Below are 19,690 nucleotides of genomic sequence, written 5' to 3'. Positions count from 1 at the left end.
CCTCCCTTGCTCCAGGCCACTTACACAGACCCGGTGCAGCCCCCGCCTCTGACCGCATCTGTTTCTGTGTCGCTTTGATTTCTAGTTGATGGGCAATGCTGTCTTCACTCTTGAGCAGTTGCTTTCCCCACACCTCCAAGGAGAAGCTTCCAAAATTGCAGCTGCCATTGAGAAGGTGAAGCTCCGAGTCTTAAAGGTAAAATCATCCTCTCATAAATGGGTAGCATACATCAAGAATGTGACCTATGCTTCTTTATAAAGTGGAAATTACCAAGTCCTTTCTCTGGTGCCCCCTTTTCATCTCATCTTTTCCTTTCCTCTCGAAGTTCTGCAGCGCCCCAGTTAGACTTTCATGCCTGTTCTGCCATCTAGTGGCTACTTTAGGGACTACAGGGCTCCACATCTGACCATCTGCTGGAAGGAGATGACTGGCTGGCTTCCTTTCTTAGCAGTTGGATTTGATATTTACTGGCGGCCCACTGGAAGCAAAGCGTTTTAATGAGTATTGCATGGAACATAGAAACAGGCAAGGCACGCCCTCTTTCTTCAAATAATTTACAGTATAGTAAAACTCATTTAAGTGAAGCTAACATAAATTTCATGGCCAAGAAAGAGACTGGCCCTATAAAATTGCTTTCAATAGGCTTCATGCATAAGTATGCATGGAAGTGGCTGTAATAATAGACGCTTACACCAATTGTGTTTGTCATTAGAGCTTTTTATTTTAACCTATCCTGTTTCACTTGCCCTTCATAAGAAGTTGTATGAGATTTAGAATATGGGTTCATTGTAGAGACAAGGAAACAGGCTCTTTAGGAGCTAGTGTAATTTATGGAAAATCAGTGGGCACATCAAGGGCAAGCTTGGAGCTAAAACAATCCTTCACCCTAATACACTGTGTTTTACAACCCTCTACTCCCTAACGTGACCGGTAGCACAAGATCACGTCCCTCAGAGTTAGCATGGTTCCCCAAGTGGCCCACCAACTCTTGCTGCTCTCAGAAAGTAGGAGACTCCAGCAATTGAGCTTAAAAGAAAGATCATGGAAACACACACACACACACGATAACAATGAACATGCAACTGAGGGGAAAAAGAATGTCACTACCACTTCTGTGTCAGGACACCAATGCTCAGACAGTTGTTTCTTCTTGAGACACTAACTGCTAGGCCGTGCGAAGTAAACCTAAGCCCTGGCTCATTCTGCCTCTTTGTTCATGACCTTCTTCCACGTGATAGCCTTCAGCTGTTTGAACAGAGCTCTTATTTTCCCCCAAGTTGCACTCTCCAGGATACATCCCTCATCTCTCTAACCACTCTTGGCCTGCCTGTCCATTCTGCCACAGCCTGTGACAAGTAGCTTCCAGTTTTTCTGTAATCTCCTTCAAGTGTCATCTGAAACCAAATCCTGGTCCCTAGGATTGGACAGTCTGTGCACAACAGAGTGAATCATCATCTTTCTTGTTCTGGGTCTCTGCTCAAAAACCACAGTAAAAGGTAGCTAGGAGCCAGGCCCTCTCATTTTGGGGGAAATCACCACAAACCACTTGTCCTGCTTTAGGGATGTGGAGTGAAAGAGGGAGATGATCATGGTTCTACCCTGGACAAGGGTGATAAAGCCCACACTCAATGCCCACTTCTACCCACACCACACCCTACTTTATCCAAAGTCACACCCCACTTCTGCAGTGCAGGGGCTGCTTGTTTTGTCTTGCTTCAATTTCCTTATCTGTCTGAGGAGAGAAAAAGGTGGGTCATTATCAGTTAGAACCTCTGCCTAAGTGTAAGAAATGCACAGAAAGGTGCATTTCTGTGCATTTCTGGTGAAAACACCAGAGTCCTCAGAAATTAGGCAGTGGGGGGAGGGGGAGGATGTGTGGGGCTGAGACTTTTTGTTTACGCCAGAGTTAACAGATTGCAGTGTTGCTATTTAGCATATGTTTCTGTCTCTGTATTGACAGCAATATGATTATGACAGCAGCACCATCCGGAAGAGAATATTTCAAGAGGCGCTGGTTCAAATCACACTTCCCACCATGCAGAAGGCACTGGCGGCCACATGCAAACCAGTAAGGGGATGGGCTGCTCTATGGTCCTGCTCTGATTGCCTGTGAAATCCAAGGAAATTCTTTTGCCATGAGGTGTTTGCAAAAAGTACACCAGACCAGGGAGGGGTTTGCAGCATTTTGTGGCAATTGGTCAGATAGTAAATATTTTAGGCTTCGTGGACCATACTATTTGGGTTGAAGCTACTCAAATCTGTCATTGGAGCACAGAAACAGCCAGACAATACAAAAACAAATGAGCATGTCTGTGTTCCCATAGAACTTTACCAAAACAAGCCTCTGGCCAGATTTGCCAGCCCTGGACCAGACATGATCTCAAAGAGTGATGATCTGAGAGTCTGAGCCAAACTCAGGGGTGTGGTAGAGCCTCCTGGCTGATTCTCACTTAGTCTGACTCATACGGCTAACAGGTGCTCTGAGACTTGCCTACCACATCCAGGTAAAGACTATAAGGAACATGATTACAGAACGATAGTTGTTTTGCTAAATCCAGCAACATTTCTTCAGTGATCAATGTAAATGAAACCACTTACAGCTACAGTGAACACCAAACAACCAGGCGAGCAGGCTTATGAGGGTGTGAGTGTGGTGGGTGTTTAGGGGGGTGGATGTGTGCTCTCTGGGCTGGAAGATACCTGGGGCCCAGTGTGGGTTCCTTCAGGTATCAGCTCTGTGCCTTGCACAAGTCACTGTTCCTCTCTACATTTCATCTTCTAGAAAGCAGAGATCATGCTTGAAGTATCTCTGAGACCTAGAAGAGTAGAATGATACAATTAACATTTGATGGTAGCTAACCATTGCAGGGCCACTGTGGCCACCACTTTTTATGAATTGTCTCAGTGGTTCTCAGGACAGCGATATAAGGATGGCATCTTCTCATGCAAATGGGAAAACCTGTGGGCTCAACTAACTGCCAAGAGCCACAGGGCTGGGAAGCACTGAGCCTGAACCTAGCAGCTGCTCACCGGTGATGTGGAAGGTATTCAGGAATATCTCAGGGAGTTAAAGTGACAATGATGGATAATTAATTGGCTTGTCACATCAGTGCTTTTAATTGGTGCTGCACATTAGAATCATCTCGGGAGCATTTGAGAAATACTGACAGCACCACTGTCATGATCCTGATTTTTAAAAATAATTTGACCAAGACTCCCTGGCTCCAGTCACACTGCTTCTGAAGTACAGCCAAGTTTGTGAACTTCTGGCTTCAGCTGGCATAGGACACAAGTATCCCTACTTTTCCAATTGCAAGACCTCTCTTTGTCAATGATAAAGAATTTTTTGGGATTTAAAAAAATGATTTATTTATTTATGCATTCAGAACTGGGGTACAGGCCAGAGGTGCAGGGGCGATGAGAGGATTCACTAGAGACAGAGTGAGGAGTAGAAGAGGCAGATCTACTGAATACACTGCTAAGGGGAGCAGTGGGCGAGACAGGAGAGGTCTGTGGCACCACGTGAGTCAGCTCCCTGGCCAGAGATCTAACTCCTGCTGAAGCAGCTGGGGCTAGCCTAGCTTTGCAGTGCTGCACTTTTTAACTTGTTGTGCCACCAGGGAGGATTTAAAAAAGGCTTTTGGGCAGCAAAGAGAGTCTCCAAGCATTGGAACATTAAAAACCTTTTCATGAGTTATTTTGCCACAGAAATGTCTTTGGGCATTTTAATATTCTTTAAATGATGGGTTGTTTATATTTTTCTAGAGTCTCATTAGTATATATAGTTACCTGCCTGGACTTTATATTGGGGGTTCTATTTCGTTCATAAAGAAGGATTCGATCTCTGTTGGGGATAGAGAATCTGCCTCTGTGATTGTCCCCTAACATTGAATGGGTGAAGTTCAGCTACCAGGGCACGTCTGGCCTCAGACATTCTCAGACTGTTTCCTTTTTCAATTCCATAAACTGTTTGGGGGCCCCAGAGTCACCTCGTGGCCGGAGAGGGGGAGGGAAGGAAAGACCCCTTCTTGTCTGCTCGCCTCTTTTGAAACATCAGCGGCGATGCTCCCCATGTGTAAGAAACTCTTGAAGTTTGTCATCGAGGAAATGGTTTCAAAAGAAACTGTGTCCCAGAGCTTTCAGGAATAAAGACTACTGTAGCGTTAGAGATTTTTATAACTTCGAATTTCCAGAACAGATGAGTTAGGGATTTACTTGCTTCAGAGAAAATACTTTATTTGATGATGTGTTTCCCTTGGTTAGGTGGCTTTCTAGTTCTGTGGCCCTCAATCTAAAGAACACATTAGAATTGCCTGGGGAGCTTTAGAGAAATTCTGATTCCCCAGAAGCCAGCCTGGAAATTCACATTTAATTGGTCCAGAGCCAGTAAATTAAACTTCTGTGACAGTTCAATCAATTCAATATAGAAAACCTGTTTTGTAAAATTGGCCACGTCACAATGGTAAAATGCTCCTAGAGACCATTTTTTTCGACAGAAATATTTAGCTGGTCAAAATGGTAAGGGTCTACTCTTTGCTTATTCAGCAAACATGTCTGAAGTACACATTACATCTGATCCAAGCACTGTACCAGGCCAGTTTCCCCACCATGTTGGGCTCACAGCCCAGGACTGGAGATGGTGGACAGTTCACTGTCCACTGAGCACTGCGGTGGGAACAGGGAGGCACTGGCTGGAGCTCCATGGAGGGATCTGCCAGCTCTGCTCATGGGGACTTCCCAGAGTCCTTTACATCTGGTCCTGAGAGGTGAATGGCAACCAAGGGAATCGGAGTGGGATGCTCCCTAAGGGCTCAAATGGTGTTGAGGGCATGAGAATGTGTCCTCATCTGCAGAGGGAGAAAGCTGCACAGGGTAAGCAGTGCTGTGGTTTGCCCAGGGGGGCATAGCTACTCCAGGGTAGTGTCCAATCGACATGCCAGTTAAGTCTCACAGATCCTCTTGAGGTCACGGAAGCTTATGTCTCTTCAGTACTTTAGCCGCGCTCTAGGTGGGTAAAGATGGACCTATGAGTGCCTGCTATGATTTGCTCCTGGGTGACAAACTCTCTGCATGCCAGTCCTGAGAGTTATCTGAATGTGGTGACTTCTAATAATCTGCTATAAATCCATTTCCTGCAGGCAGAAGGCACCAGATCCCACTGTTAAGTCTCTGGTTCTCTGAGAGCTATGCACCCCTGTTCCTTCTCCAAGACTGTCAGGTGCAAGGATTGCTAAATAAATCACCAGGATGTAATTTGGTACTTTTGGATCATGCTCTATCCTCATGCTGCTAACAAGCCCAGGACAGGAGATGGTAGACAGTTCACTGGTTTCCAAGCCACTTGGAAACCCTTGGAAAGCAAGAAGGGTGCAAGCATTTTGCATCACATCTGCCCTTGTTAGAGGGAGTCAGGGAGGACCAGGGGGCAGCTGGAAGGAAGAGGAGAATGTTCCTAAAAAGACTAAAAGTTCTCCACACTGGAAAGGAGTTTCATTCTTATTTTTTTTTTAGTTTAATCATTTTTTTTTAAAGATTTATTTATTTATTCATACAGAACTGGGGTACAGGCCAGAGGCTCAGGGGCGGTGAGAGGCTTCACCAGAGACAGAGTGGGGAGCAGAACAGGCAGATCATCGAAGTACACTGCTGAGGGGAGCAGCGGGCGGGTCAGGAGAGGTCTGCCAGCCATGTGGTCACCTCCGGGGCAGGCGGGAATCCAACTCATGCGGAAGTGGCTTCAGATTCTCAGTGCTGTGCTTTAACCCGCTGCGCCACCAGGGAGGGCCTAACTAATCATTTTTTTATTGAAGAAGATTGCATCGTAACATTTGTCTGACTCAGATACACTTTAATTCAACATATGCATATACTACGTTAAGTTCACCACTACAGTCTAATTCCATTCCTCACCATGCAGCCAAACACTCTCACCCAAATGAGTAGTCAATCATCCATCTTCGCTAAGCCCAGCAATCCCAGTGACCATCAGCTCAGTGTGTCTCTCTTTGGAAGGTGTAGACTAGAAAGTATATTGGGTGATGAAAATGTTCCCTGTCTTGACCTGGATTATGTGCTATGCTGATATCTTAGAGTCACTGGGCTGCAGTTTTTAAATGTGTTCATTTTACCATGTATACCTTGTGGAGTACTATTGGCATTCATTAAAAGAAAAAAGAAAAAGAAACCACAATGAGATTTCATATCACATGTTGGAATGGCGATTATGGAAATGTCAAGAACTGATAAGTGATGGTGAGGATATGAAGAAAAAGGAACATTGTGCACTGTTGGTGGGTTGTAAATCGGTGCAGTCACTGTGGAAACAGTAGTTAGTTCCTCAAAAAATTAAAACACCGTATGAACCATTAAATCCTACATCTGGGTGTTTACCCAAAGAATATGAAAATACAGTTCAAAATATGTATTCACCCACACATTTACTGCAACATTATTCATAATAAGCAAGATAAGGAAAAATCCAAGTGTCCAACAATAAATGAATGAAGAGGTGTTATATATACGTTAAAATACTACTCTGCCCTAAAAAAGATGAAATCTTGCCATTTCAACAACAAGGATGAACCTGGAGAAGGTTATGCTAATGAAATAAACCACAAGAAGAAAGATCATATGACTTCACTCATTTGTGGACTATAAAGAAAAAAAAGTAAATGCATAAACACAACAAAAACAAACTCTTAGCTTCTGACAACTAAATCATGGTCACTAGAAAGTGAGGAAGGAGCACATAGGGTGGTTGGTGGTAATAACTGGATATTTAGTGTGTTAATATAGTTGTTAATATGAGGAACTGAATGTTCTAAATCTATGCAGTGTATAAATTGTTACCTCAAAAAAGGAAGGGAGGAAAGGGGGAAAGAGGAAGGGTGGGAGGGAGGGAAGCAAGAGAAGAAGGAAAGGAAAAAAGAATAGGAAGGAACAAGGAAGGTAGGGAAACACTGTTTATGATGGGGTAGGGCCGAGAGACATGGATGGGGCCTTGACATGATCACAGTCTCTGGTGCATAGTATGTGCCCAGTGTAGGGAATGGTGTCTGGGAGAGGGAAGGGAGAGACTGATGACTGAGGGTCACACACTTCAAGGAAGGTCCCAAATAGGCTACTCAGGCCTGATCCTCTTTATCTTCTTGTCTCTCACTCTCCAGGAGCTTCAGAAATACGAGCAGTTCATCTTTGCTGACCACACCAACATGATCCATGTTGAAAATGTCTATGAAGAGATTTTACATCAGATCCTCCTGGATGAAACCCTAAAAGGTAAGCAGGGTTTACCTGGGACTGGAGAGAACTCTAGCACCTGGGAGAAGGAACCAGAAGCCAGCTCAGTTTTCTCAGCAGTACGAAAGGGGGAGGGTAATTGACAGCAGGGTGCTGTGGAGACCTGAGAAGGGCAAGGGCCTGGGTGAGAGACTGAGTGCCCCAATGCCAAACTGCCCCAGAGCTATATGTTAGTTCTTTCTCACTGCAGTTAAGAGCTCTGCGAGATGGGAATTGTAAGCTTCTTTTTTTCAGTTGAGAAAACTGAGGCTTAGAGACTCAAGCGAGGGTGTCTCCTGAGCAGCTCTTCGGATGGAGCAAAGGGCTCTTTCCAGCTACGGGCTTCTGATTCTCCAAGAGTCCCGTGAGGCGACTCCAGGGTGGGGCTGGGCTGTCCCTCTCACTACACTCCCACCTGCTGCCAACTGGCACAGGCACTGGAGGGGTCCAGCAGTACTGTTACGTTAATGTTAAGGTTCCATTATCCTGTGTCCTGTGGAATCAGACCTGCTGGGAAACCTAGAAAGAATATGCTAGAGCTTGCCCCCACCCACCCACCCCCCACCCACACACATCCTATCTGTAGGCCTAAAACATACCTGGTTGCCACCAGGAAGGAAGGTATTGAGTATGATAGACCCCTTCCACAAAGAAAACTGACCATGGACAGGGTCTGGCCCTATAATCACCAAGATTCAACAAGATGAGGCTTTTACACTTAGGTGTCTGCAAGATGTCCCCACAAAGGAAGGCTGGGTGAAGGTTGCTGCCTGTTGAGTGCAGCGCCTTTGAGGGAATTTGTAAAAGGCTCCTTCCCCTGTACACTTTACTGCTTTTTGTGCAAAAGTTGCCACAATGGACTGATTTTGTTAGGACACTGCACTGCTCGTCGCTAGAAATGATTATGGTGAAAGCTGTGAGTAGAAACATTGGGTAAGGAGGTTTTCACAGTCAAAAAAGCAGAGGGAGGGGTTCGGGTGATTGACAGTTGGTAAACCAGCTCTGGACGTTTTCAGGAATCTGAGGTAGGGTCAGAAAGGATTCTGTGTTATAGAAAACCAACGCAGCCTGACCCCAAAGTGATAAAATTCCTCAGAGGAATGAATCACCCCAAAGCACTCTGGGAAAATGCAGGTCTCTGCCCACCTGCGTCTATGCCGGCACCTCCCCCCACCCCTTCTCTTTTTCCTAATAAACCTTTAAAATGCAGCCTTTGCCTGTTTGTATCAATGCAACGGTCATTTTCCTTAATAAACTCGCTATGAGCTGCTGAAAAGGAAACTCAACTGAAATCTTTCTCAGAACGAACCACACACCCCACTCACCGAACCCCATCAATTTCACCGAATACAGCCTGAGCTACCCGAGGTGGCTGGAACACCTGGGCTGTGCCACTGGGGGGCACTGAGTGCCCGGTGCAGGTGGAGCAGCGGGTCGTGGGTACCAAAGACCGCTGCTGTGACTGTTGCTGGAACTGCTTTCCACGGCGCCGGGGCTGCGCTGGGGCTGCCGCGCCCTCACGTTAGGCCATAGCGCAACATGGCACATGCTTGGTACTGAGTTTCCATTACACATTGTCCTGGGAGAAAAGCAGAGAGCAGCCAGTCCCGCCCCGGGGATCAGGCTGCAGAACCTCATGCTGCAGAAGCAGCTGTTGAAATGCCCTGGGCCTGCCGTGAGATAGGGGCAGCACTGAGCAGGAAAATCTAGATTTTTTGGTTTAGTAAAACAGAGTGATTGTTTTATTTTGCTAAAATGTGATAGAAGAAATAACTTTTAGAAGTTAGTTAGAACTTACAAAAGAAATAGTTATAGAAGAAATTTTTAAAAAATGAATGAACCAAATAAAAGAAAAGTGTTTAAGTTATCAGAGCTATTAGTAGTGGCCAGAAGGTAAGTCAGATGAAGAGGCCAATCGTACAGGGGAGGACAGAATTGGAGTTTTCAAGGTGAATTTCATCTACTATATATACATGTGATTTTATAATGAAGCACACCTGAAACTTACCTCATGCTATAACACAATGTTACTTTAATAATTAATCTAAAGGAAGAAGGCTCTATGAAAAGATAATTTTTGTGTTTTTACAATAATAAACTACAATATATTTTTTAAAAGATTTTTTATGCACACAGAACTGGGGTACAGGCCAGAGGTACAGGGGTGGTGGAAGGATTCACTAGTGACAGAGTAGGGAGCAGAACAGGCCAACTGGTGAAATACACTGCTGAGGGGAGCAGCGGGCTGGTCACTAGAGGTCTGCCATGCCATGTGGTCACCTCTGGGGCCAGGATCGAACTCATGCGGAAGTGGCTTTAGCTTCTTAGTGCTGTGCTTTAACCCGCTGCGCCACCAGGGAGGGCCCTAATTTTAAATCAGCAGCTGTATGTACAGCAGTAAGTCCACTATCAAGAGTCTAACCTGGTCCCATAGCAGATGCCCAGACAATTTTTGTTATTTCAATAAATGAGGAGTGAAGAAATAAATAGATGAACACTGCCGTGATCCCAAGTCTGAAAAGAGCTTTTAGCTTTGACCATCAGGAAGTGTTCCCTGGAAAAGGTGATATTTGCCTAAAACTTGAGATTGAGAAATTTGGAGAGCCCGAAAAGCTGAGCAGGGAATTTGGCTTCTGAATAAAATTGGAAGATCTGCTTTGGTCAGGGCAGAATGCTAATGTCATGCCTTCCTTCTCTTTTGGTATCTTTCAGTGATAAAGGAAGCTGCCATCCTGAAGAAGCACAACTTATTTGAAGACAACATGACCTTGCCCAGTGAAAGTGTGTCCAGCTTAATCGATCTAAAAACCTCTATAGGTTCAAACCAAGCCAGCCCTGCCCGGAGAGCGTCCGCCATTCTGCCTGGGGGTCCAAGTGATGGGACCCTAAATAACGAAGTATTCCAGGAGTCAGGGGAGAAGCAGAAGCCAGGGGGCCCTAGTCAGCTGCCCAAAGGAGAAAGTCCTCTCCCTATGGCCAGTCTTCCTGCCGGTGGAGTTGGGCAGGTGATTATTTCAAGCGTGGATGAGCTTCCTGGGGCTCCTGTGACTGAAGAGGCTCCAGCAGCAGTGGCAGGCACACACTTGGCAGAACCGGAGTTTGGAGGGTCTCCTGAGGATGAAGCCTCCACCCACCTAAAGCCAGAATCTGCATCTCCTTCAGGTTCCTTAAAGGAGCTCAGAAATCTGCTGACAGTGGCCATTGAGGTGCCGGTAGAATCTGTCCACCTCGAGATTGAAAAAGATACAATTAAGGAGACCCTGGTTCCTCCAGAAATTGAAAAAGAAGAGGCAGCAACCCATGTCTCCACAAAGGCCAGTCAGGCAGAAGCCTCCAGTCAGGACAACTGTGAAGAAAGTCAAATGAGCAAGGAGGAGGCTTCTCCCCTTAGAGAGGCCCAGGCTGCTGGGACAGAATTGGAGGAGTTTCCAGAGGCTCAGCCAGCCTGTGGAGGCGCCACCGGAGAGGTCGGCAGCCCAGACTCCACAGAGGAGCAGGCCGAGCCTGAAGAGCCTGCAGAAAGGGATCTCCCAGGGAGGGCTTGCCCACTGGAGGCCCACTCTGTGGAGGGAAAGGCCCTGCCCCAGGGAGATTGTGCCTTCAGTTCTGCCCCCACCGGCTCCCATGAGAGCCAGGTTTCTGTGGAAGGAGAAGAGGCGGGAGGACAATGCAGCACAGCCCAGACTCCCGCCAGCATGGATGCAGAGATGCAGGCTGACCCTCCGCGTGTTTATGAGTGTCAGTGGGTGGTCGAGAATCCGCCAGACCTCGATAGCCTAGGCTCACAGAAGGAGGAGAGTGGCCCTGAGCCACCCTCTGAGGAGTAAATAGGACAATGTGGCAGAAGTATTCCTTTGAATAAATTCAGCCAAGGGTTCTAGTTATAGGTACACTTAAAGGTTGCATGCAAATTGTTACAAAAATATTTTTAATTACTTCCTTAATCTATATGATGAAACAAGCCATGCAGACTGAGGCAAACCTTGGTGGAACTGAACAGTTCTATCATGAACATTGCTTTAGCGTGTTAATAGGGATTTCACAGTGATGGAGTGTTGGGGTGAGAGGCAGCTGAGGAGGTTGGGTTGCCACAAACACTGAAAACAGGAGGAGCTCAACCTCCAGCACTCCGCACATTTTCTCCTAATGCACTTTAAGGCTTTTTAATTTTTTCTAAGAATGCAAATGCAAATCCAGCTTCACAACCTCTTATGCCAACTTCACTGTCTCTTAAGGGCTCAGCACCTATCCACAGTTGGGCTGTAAGGAAGTGTGGGATGTGACCGCAAGGCTCTTGCCTCATGCAGCCTACCAAGTCTGAGACATCTGCAGGGACGCTGAGCTGAACTGGAGGAAAGTTGTGGTCTATGGAGCTGTCTGGGCCTGTCACTAATTCTGCTGTCAATTTCAAGTTCATTAATCTTGTTGATTTTTATTAATTAATCACCTTTTAGGGAAATTAAGAGGAGACAAGAAAGTTTCCTTGGCATGTTCAAGCCTGAAAGCATTCCAAATTAGCCTTAGACCATGCTGAGAAAGAGCTTAGCTAAGTGACTGAGCTTCCAACCTACCAGTCAACAAATATTACTAAGCAGTTACTCTATACCATGTACTACATTAAACATAGTAACAAAAATAAGAAAAGATACTACAGGGTTTTGTATAGTGTAAGTTAAAGAACCCAAGGGAATTAACTCTAGGAGGAAAAACTGTGCTAGTTTTCAAAGCATGACAGCTTTCTATTTTCCTACTCAAATAGTCCTGCCTCATTCCCAGAAGGAAATAAAGTGAATAAATGAATCATCAATAAGAAATGAAGAGAGGGAGGGAATGAGGGAAACAGAGAGAAGCCAAAATGCGTATTATCAAGTTCCAAAGATTTTACCAAGAGTAGAAATAATTTGTTAACTCATCTGGCAAGTTACCTAGGTCCCCTGAGATCCCCAGAGCTTGAGACTTTGTAGTCAAAAAGATTTTTTTATTTCATTTTTAATGGAAATAAACACAGATCTATCTTCTAAATGGAGCATGACGCATAGCTGTTCATGTTAAAGCTGGAATGGACTAAACTTGCAAAAGATGAAGAACACAGGTTCTATAATCCTTCAGAAAAATTCCAGATAATTTCCTTAAGCTTCATTCCTAGAAACTACATCTTGATATTTTCTTCCATAGATTTTAATATTAATTCCCAAACACATTATCCTAAGAGCTTGTTTGCATCATCAGCAACAAGTAAATTTGTATTTGTTCTGTACATATCTGTCCCACAATCTAACTTAGCCATTTAGAATTGAAATATCTCCCTTTCTACCTCCTAATGAAGAACTTGTTGGATGTGTAGGTTAAAAGGATGAAATAAAAATCATGATCAGTATATTCTAATATTGAATTGTTTCAAATTTCCTGAGCATGTTTAGGTCTTCGTTCTTTGAGGGACCTGTTTATAGGTGAGAAGGTAGAGTATATATCCTCTGCCTCCCCCAGCCCACATCACACAGGTAGCCAGTGTCTTTGCACTTAGCACAGGTTACTGAAATTATGTTTACGTCCTGTCTCTCCCTGAGACTCCTCTCTTCAAAGACAGAAACCAGGGTTTAGTCATCAGATGTGTTTCCTGCTTGAAACACTGAGCCTTGAATAATGGCTTTCTGCCTCCTCAAGTCTCTTTAAAGTCAACACAGGAATTAGCCCCTGCCAGGAAGGGCAGGAAAGGAGAAAACTGAACTTCTGCTTTATTGCTGTGCTGGAGCTCTTTGGACGTTCTGCCCTGGGGGAGTCGTCCCTTAAATCAAGCCCAAAGTCCAAAAGGCGGATGGCCAGGTGATTAGATGCTGCCCAGTAAGGCCTGTAGCCAAGAAGTAGTGTCCAGCCCACAAGGCTGTGCTTGGGGAAAAGCCAAGCAAAGGAGGTTCCAGCCCAGGCTGACCCTTCTCAGGGCTTCCTAGCTTCCTTCCTGGGCTAAACTCAGGATTTCTTGCACCCTCTGGGAAAAGAAGAGATTCTTCTAAACCAAAAAGAGTACATTTCATTATTCTAATACTCTGTGTTAGATGGATAAACATCAGTGCCCTGCTTCGTCTGTCCTGTAGGCCAGAGAAGATGGTAAAAGTGGGAGGATGTACTCGAGAACACAGTCAAAGACTATTCCTATAAATATTTCACAAAAGACAAGTTCACAGGACTAAGCAGGAGGATGGAACAGGAAGTTAAACTGCATTAAAAATATTCCATATTCATTTGAACACATTGAGCAGAATAACTTCGTATTCCTGACTTTGTCTTGCTTTAAATACAGACTTGTATTTGGTGTTCCTGTGCATTCCAGGTTGCATGAAGGAGGTTGGGATTTGAGTGAACAGCATGAAAAGCTTTTGACCACTGCTCTGGAGACCTCTCCCGCAGGCAAACCCATTAGAAATACATAAAACCTTAAGATGTGGTTTTGCCCCAAACGCCAGGACTTTAATGATGTTAATTTACCTTTCATCAAGAAAGAATATTTCCTTGAAAAAAAATGTAATTTTCTCCTTATAGTTGGGAAAGAAAAAGAGCAGTGCCTTGAATTATGCAGAATAAACTCTCCAAGAAGTGTACTGTGCTGATCACAAGGATAAGATTCTAATTTGTCCAAAAGCTTTCTAAAGAGGCTGAGTGTCAAGGACTGCAGGCTTAAGGTCTGCTCTTCTACACCTTATAACACTGATTTTTGTCTGGTTTTGTAGTCGTCCAGACTGGACTCCGTGATTTCAAAGGACTTCACAATTCTCATAGCCAAAGGTGATTCTAATTCTTTCTGAAGTGCCAAATGATATATGCAAGCCAGTCATTTTAGTCTGGGGGAGGGAAAAACATCACTGATGGAAATAGAAAGACAATTGCACTAGGTAAATAGTTAGCTTTCGGTGCCTTCTTACTTGATCTTAAATGAATGGGGTTGGGAATTTGCCTGCTCAAGTCTGGAACTTCATGAAGAAAACCCTACACTGTGCATTGGTTTTACCAGTCATGCTGTAAAGCAGATAAAACTGAAACACTTTGTAACCACATATTTACTTTGCCAAGTGCCTATATTCCAATAAAATGTTCATCCTTGAAGAGCTGTCCAGATGTCATTTTTATTTGTAATGGGGCTTGGTTTATCTTTTAAGCAAATGTCATGGTTGAGGTAGATGGACCAGCCCTCAAAGATGAAAAGGTGAGTCACTCTTGTGGGATTAGGGTGTTTTTAACTTTCCATCATCAGTAAAGAATCCACAGGGAAGACACTTAATGTCAGTTGTCCTTATACTTTGAAAATATATCTGCTTATTTCTCTAGGACTTGGATTATGCCCATAATACATTATTCTTGACATCACTGAACTGCTATTCAAACTTATATTAATTTTCAGTGGGTAGCATTGAGTGAAACATTCATTCCTTCTATAATTATAAATAAAATAATATTTGCTCACCAATATTGACTTCGTTTCTCATTCACCCAACAAATGATTGTGCCACTATGAACACAGACACGTCAGTGGGTACTAGAGAGATAGGTAAGCTTGGAAGGCATGATCCCTTCGTCTTCTAACTCGAATTCTTAGGGTCCACATGACCAGGAAGAGTAGGTTTCTGCATCCTCAGTTGGCAAAAACCTTGCCCATAATATCAGCTTTCATTCTATTTAAACCCACAACATCAGATGGGAGAGGAAGGAGTTTGATATATCAGGATCAGGAGGGAGGGACATATGTGGTGTGGTACAAACTCCACGTCTCCCTCTCATCCTTCCAGACCAGACTTTCAGTGTACAAGACCCATCCCATAGGGACTCCTTTAGAACTGCTATTTGGGGCTAGAAATCTGCATGTGCTGGTTGATTTTCTTAGATTCCATGCTTATTTGGTATGGCTTAGATGGGACTCATGGAGGACTTGGGAAGGTTTTGTCATCTAAAACTGTTGTCCCCTTGGCCATGCTTGGAGACACTTAATCTTTGCCATAGTCTTGTTTACTGAGAACATCTGACCCTTCCTTTACCAGCTGACTTGTTCCCATGTTTCTGTAAGAGTAAGACAAGTCAGAACAAATCCCCCTCCCTGCTCCACCCAGTAACATTTTGCTGAATTCTCACCCTAATTTATTTTTCAAGTTCTAACCATCCTCTTTTACTCCACTGTAGCCATTTACCTCCCTGTGCCTGCGGGACAATGACCTTATTCTCAATCTTTGTATCCCTAGCAGATCATAGGCCCTGGCAAGTAGTAGATGCTCAGTAAGTGTTGAGGAAATGAATACATTTCCCTGATCCCAGAAGCAACACACAAATGGAGATAAAAGTGGTGAGTCTCCGGAATACCATGCAGATGGGGGAAGTGGGTCACTTTACTACCCCTCCAACTACTGAGACAGTTTCACATCAATGATTGAATCCAAGTGAGTTTTATGTATACCTGCTCCTCTGGGACACACCTATAAACAGGTCCCTCAAAGAATGAAGATCTAAACACGCTCAGGAAATTTAAAACAATTCAATATTAGTTTCAAGACAGCAGCCTCCACTGGGTTTTCCTGAGGTCTCCATGACAATAATGCAAAAAAGTTAAGATGTTGACCCTTAAGTTCACCCACATATGTGTAACACAAGCAAATGCCCAAGCATCATGGACAGCATTTTCCTCCTGGCAAACCCTCCTCTGTGGTTGAGCAGGAACAGGGAAGAAGACATGGGCCTTGTTTGGAGGGAGCTCAGTTCAGCTGGGGAAACTGAGCTGTAAAAAGGATTCTGCAAGAGGAGGAAGGTGTTGGCAACACAAATGAAATTAATGACCCCACTCAAAAAATGGCAGATTTGATTATGAAACCTATTTATTTCTTGCCTCTTTCATTGCTTCTCTGTTACTGTAATATTGTGATTTACAAGAAATATGCATTTGTTAATTCACATGACAAAAAAATGGTTTCATACATATTTGCTCATCATCCATGACTTTTGGCTCACAGCTCTTCAAAGGCTTCGAATTTCCTAAGCGTTGTGAGTGGTAAAAAATTCTCTTGTGTTACAGAAAAGAACTTCTGGAAAACACTTAAGGGTAAGGGCTGCTTGCCAGGACCACTAATTATGTGATTAGAGTGTAAGAACATCCATTCCTCTCCCAGACCCCCTGTATTGTGGGAGAGAGTTGGAAATTGCCAATGGTCAATGATTTAATCATCATGCCTGTGGAATGAAGCCTTCATAAAAAGTCAAAAGGAAGGATTTCAAAGAGCTTCCAGGTTAGAGAACACATGGAAATTTGGGGAGAATGGTGAGCCTGGAGTGGGCATGAGAGTGGCAAGCCTTTTCCCCAGGCCTTGTCCTACACCTCTCTTCCATCTACTCCTAGCTTAAAACCCTTGTAATAAACTGGTGATCCAGTAAATAAATGGGTTTCCTAAGTTCTGTGAGTCACTCTAGGAAAATAATCAAACCTGAGGATGGGGCGAGAGTCCTCTGTATTTTAGTCAGTAAGTGAGAAGTATAGGTGACAACGTGGGCTTACAGTTAGATCTGAAATACAAGGCAGTCTTGAAAAACTGAGCACTTCTCCTGTGGATTGTAATGTTTGTCTGGGCAGATAATGGCAGAATTAAATATCTGCTCTAAGTTGAATTCTCGACTACTTTAATGGTGTCAAAGAATTGCCTGTTGGTATGGGTAAACCTAGACACACTACACACACACACACACACACACACACACACGTTGACTGGGCCAGGGATCCATTAAAGAATTAAAGTCGTGGACTAAAATCCAAAATTCAGCTATCTCCAGATAGCCTGAAGAAAATTGTTATAAAGCTATCAAGATCCCTTTTGGTCCATCTCTACACATTCTTTTGAGTCCTCTGTGAATGGGATTAGACCTTCTGCAGATCTAGCTGTGTTCCCTGCCTGGTGTCTACTTAAAGGGAGTAAGCGCATCTGGTGCTTAGCAGCTTCCAGTGGGGACAGGGACAGGCCACATTTGGGGCAGGAAACGTGGGTCACTGTGTTGGGAATTCCTACCAGACATGGAGGTGATTTTGAAACAAAGGGTAAGACCTCAACTCCCCAGCCTTTGGGGAGCACCACCTATGCTGTTGTCTGAAGCATGTGGGGAGTTTTTCTGTATTGATTTGAAGGGATCGTGTGGGAGAAGTAAAGCTATTTTCATTTCTGTCTGTTGGAGGCTTCACGTTTTTACATATGTACATTCTATTTTTAAGTGAGGTAACGCTGGTTTACAGCGTTGCTTGTGTTTTACAGGGATAGGATCTCCCCCTTCTGGTGTTGCTACCACACCACACCCTCCAACAAAACCCCTCATCCTCCACTGTGGTCCACTGTGTTCCTTCCCATGTTGTCCATGTCCTTCCCCCTCTGGTTGAAGGCCTCCCATTTTGAACCCTTGAAATTTCACTTCGGGCTTTGTACAAATATTTTCCACACACCATCAAGATTCATTCATGGATCAATATTTCCAAAAATTATTTATGGATATCCACTAATGTGCCATGAATTCTTCCTGGCCCTGGGAATAGCGTGACCAACAAAAGAATCAGGGCCTCAGTAAACTAAGAATGAGGCCTATCTTTTCTGTACTAACAGTTTCAATGATTAAGCTTAAGGGAAATACACTTAAAATACATGAACCACTCCACCTTTGAGATCATTTATTATAATTCTTCCATAAATTCTCTTATAAACTTACTTCCAGTGAGGTCCTTTATGAGAAAGTTGCACATCTGTGAGCTCACTGGGTGACCTTGGATTCAACCTTTAAAAGAATTAGTTTATAAAATGGGTATACCAGAACCCACAGCACAGGTTATAAGGAAGGCAAAAAGAGATAGCTTATAGTAGATATTTAAGCAGAGATGAATTATATGAGGTGAAAGAAGCTAAGTAACATCCTGAAGTTTCCATAGTTGGTAACGAGTTGAGGTGTATCATTTAGCAATCACTACAAAACAAAACCACTGCAAAACTCAGTGGCATAAACCAGTAAACATTATTGGTGCTCAAAAGGTGACCATCCAGCATCAGGTAGAGTTTTTTTGATCTTGTCAGACTCTCTCATGCCTGGTAGTTCGCTGACCAGATGTTGGCCTAGCATGCCCTCATTAGGCCCTTCTCCATGTGACCTCTTCTCTGTCAGCAGCGTGGCTCAGGCTTATACTTAGGCAGTGAAAGGGAGAGGGAGGGAGAGAGAAGGAATTGAAAGGAGTCTTGAGACGTGGATTGAGAACTGGCTCCACACCAGTTCTACCATATTCATTTGGCAAAAGCCAAGTCACAGACCTGGCCAAGATTCCAAGGCTGGGAAGAGCTGCAAAGTCACACTGTGTTGGGCTTGAGGCCACGGACGTCATTAACTGGGCCATCAATGTAATCAGCCTCATCACCAGGATGCAAAGGACTTGTTTGTTCTAAAACCCATGTTCCTGCCACCTCACTAAACTAATTACAAACATTCATGCAAGCAACCTATGCTGGTGTCTCTCACATAGTTCCCCACACTTACTTGCTTCTCTCTAGCCTTGGTCCCCATTTGGTGAATAAAATATCATTCCTAGTTCCAATCCTCTGAGTTACCAAAGAGGTTTGATCTTTGCATTGGTTTTGAAAATGAATGTTTTATTAAGATTTTTCTAAACTTCTAAGCTTCATAAAACGAAAGATCAAAAGGAAATTTCTTTTGAAATTAACAACAGAACTCACACTAGGTTAATTATAACAAGTTCATGGTCATTATCAACGTGCTTCATTATTGTTAAGATGACTGGGAACATTTGACTTGTGATAAATGCAGTATAGAATTTCAAATAAGCAAAAATATTTCTATGCTTGTTTTTCTACAACAAGCATGCTAATAACAGGAGCTCTTTTCTAAAGCAAATAATTGTAGTCTTCAGGAAAGCTTACAATGTTTGGGGGATAATTCTAAACCCATAGTTATAAAGGAAGGCTCTTTTCATTTCTTCAAAATAAAACAAAAATGAGAAAATAAAATTTTAAATATACTTAGAAATGCAACTTATCACCAAACAATGAAATAAGGATAAATCTTAATTAAACCTATAATTTACCTAATAAATATTCTTTAGTCTCTGTAACTCTGAGGAAAATGGTTTATAAATATATCTAGCCCCTTACCTTTACCTGTTAAAATATTATATTAAGACTACAATATTCTTAAAAGCACTTGTATCAAAATTTGCCCTTCCAGTTTTATTACAACATTGCCATGCCTTAGTGACCTATGGCTCTTTTAAAAGATTAATGAAGTCTGCATTAAAAGTCTTGTGTTTAGCTTAGTGAGATAAGCCAGAAAGAGAAAGAAAAATACCGGATGGTTTCACTCATAGCAGGAGTATAATGGACCAGGCGAGAAAATAACAAAAAT

The 19,690-nt window shown here is 43.6% G+C and overlaps 1 protein-coding gene across 1 annotated transcript in view; it reads left to right on the top strand.

Moving 5' to 3' along the window:
• FAM129A (family with sequence similarity 129, member A) overlaps nucleotides 1–14,665 on the top strand; it is a 147,606-nt gene extending 132,941 nt beyond the window's left edge. Inside the window, exons 11-14 of the mRNA XM_004688152.2 lie at nucleotides 86–196; nucleotides 1,962–2,069; nucleotides 7,168–7,279; nucleotides 9,992–14,665. Coding sequence (XP_004688209.1) covers nucleotides 86–196; nucleotides 1,962–2,069; nucleotides 7,168–7,279; nucleotides 9,992–11,106 — 1,446 coding nt within the window. The 3' untranslated portion in view covers nucleotides 11,107–14,665. The remainder of the gene's footprint in view (nucleotides 1–85; nucleotides 197–1,961; nucleotides 2,070–7,167; nucleotides 7,280–9,991) is intronic.
• The last annotated feature ends 5,025 nt before the right edge of the window (nucleotides 14,666–19,690 follow it).

This window comes from Condylura cristata, unplaced genomic scaffold (genome assembly GCF_000260355.1).
Source record: "Condylura cristata isolate star-nosed mole 26May11 unplaced genomic scaffold, ConCri1.0 scaffold00024, whole genome shotgun sequence".
NCBI lineage: Eukaryota > Metazoa > Chordata > Mammalia > Eulipotyphla > Talpidae > Condylura > Condylura cristata.
Note: the sequence above shows the minus strand (reverse complement) of the source record. Positions and strands in the feature narration are given on the sequence as shown.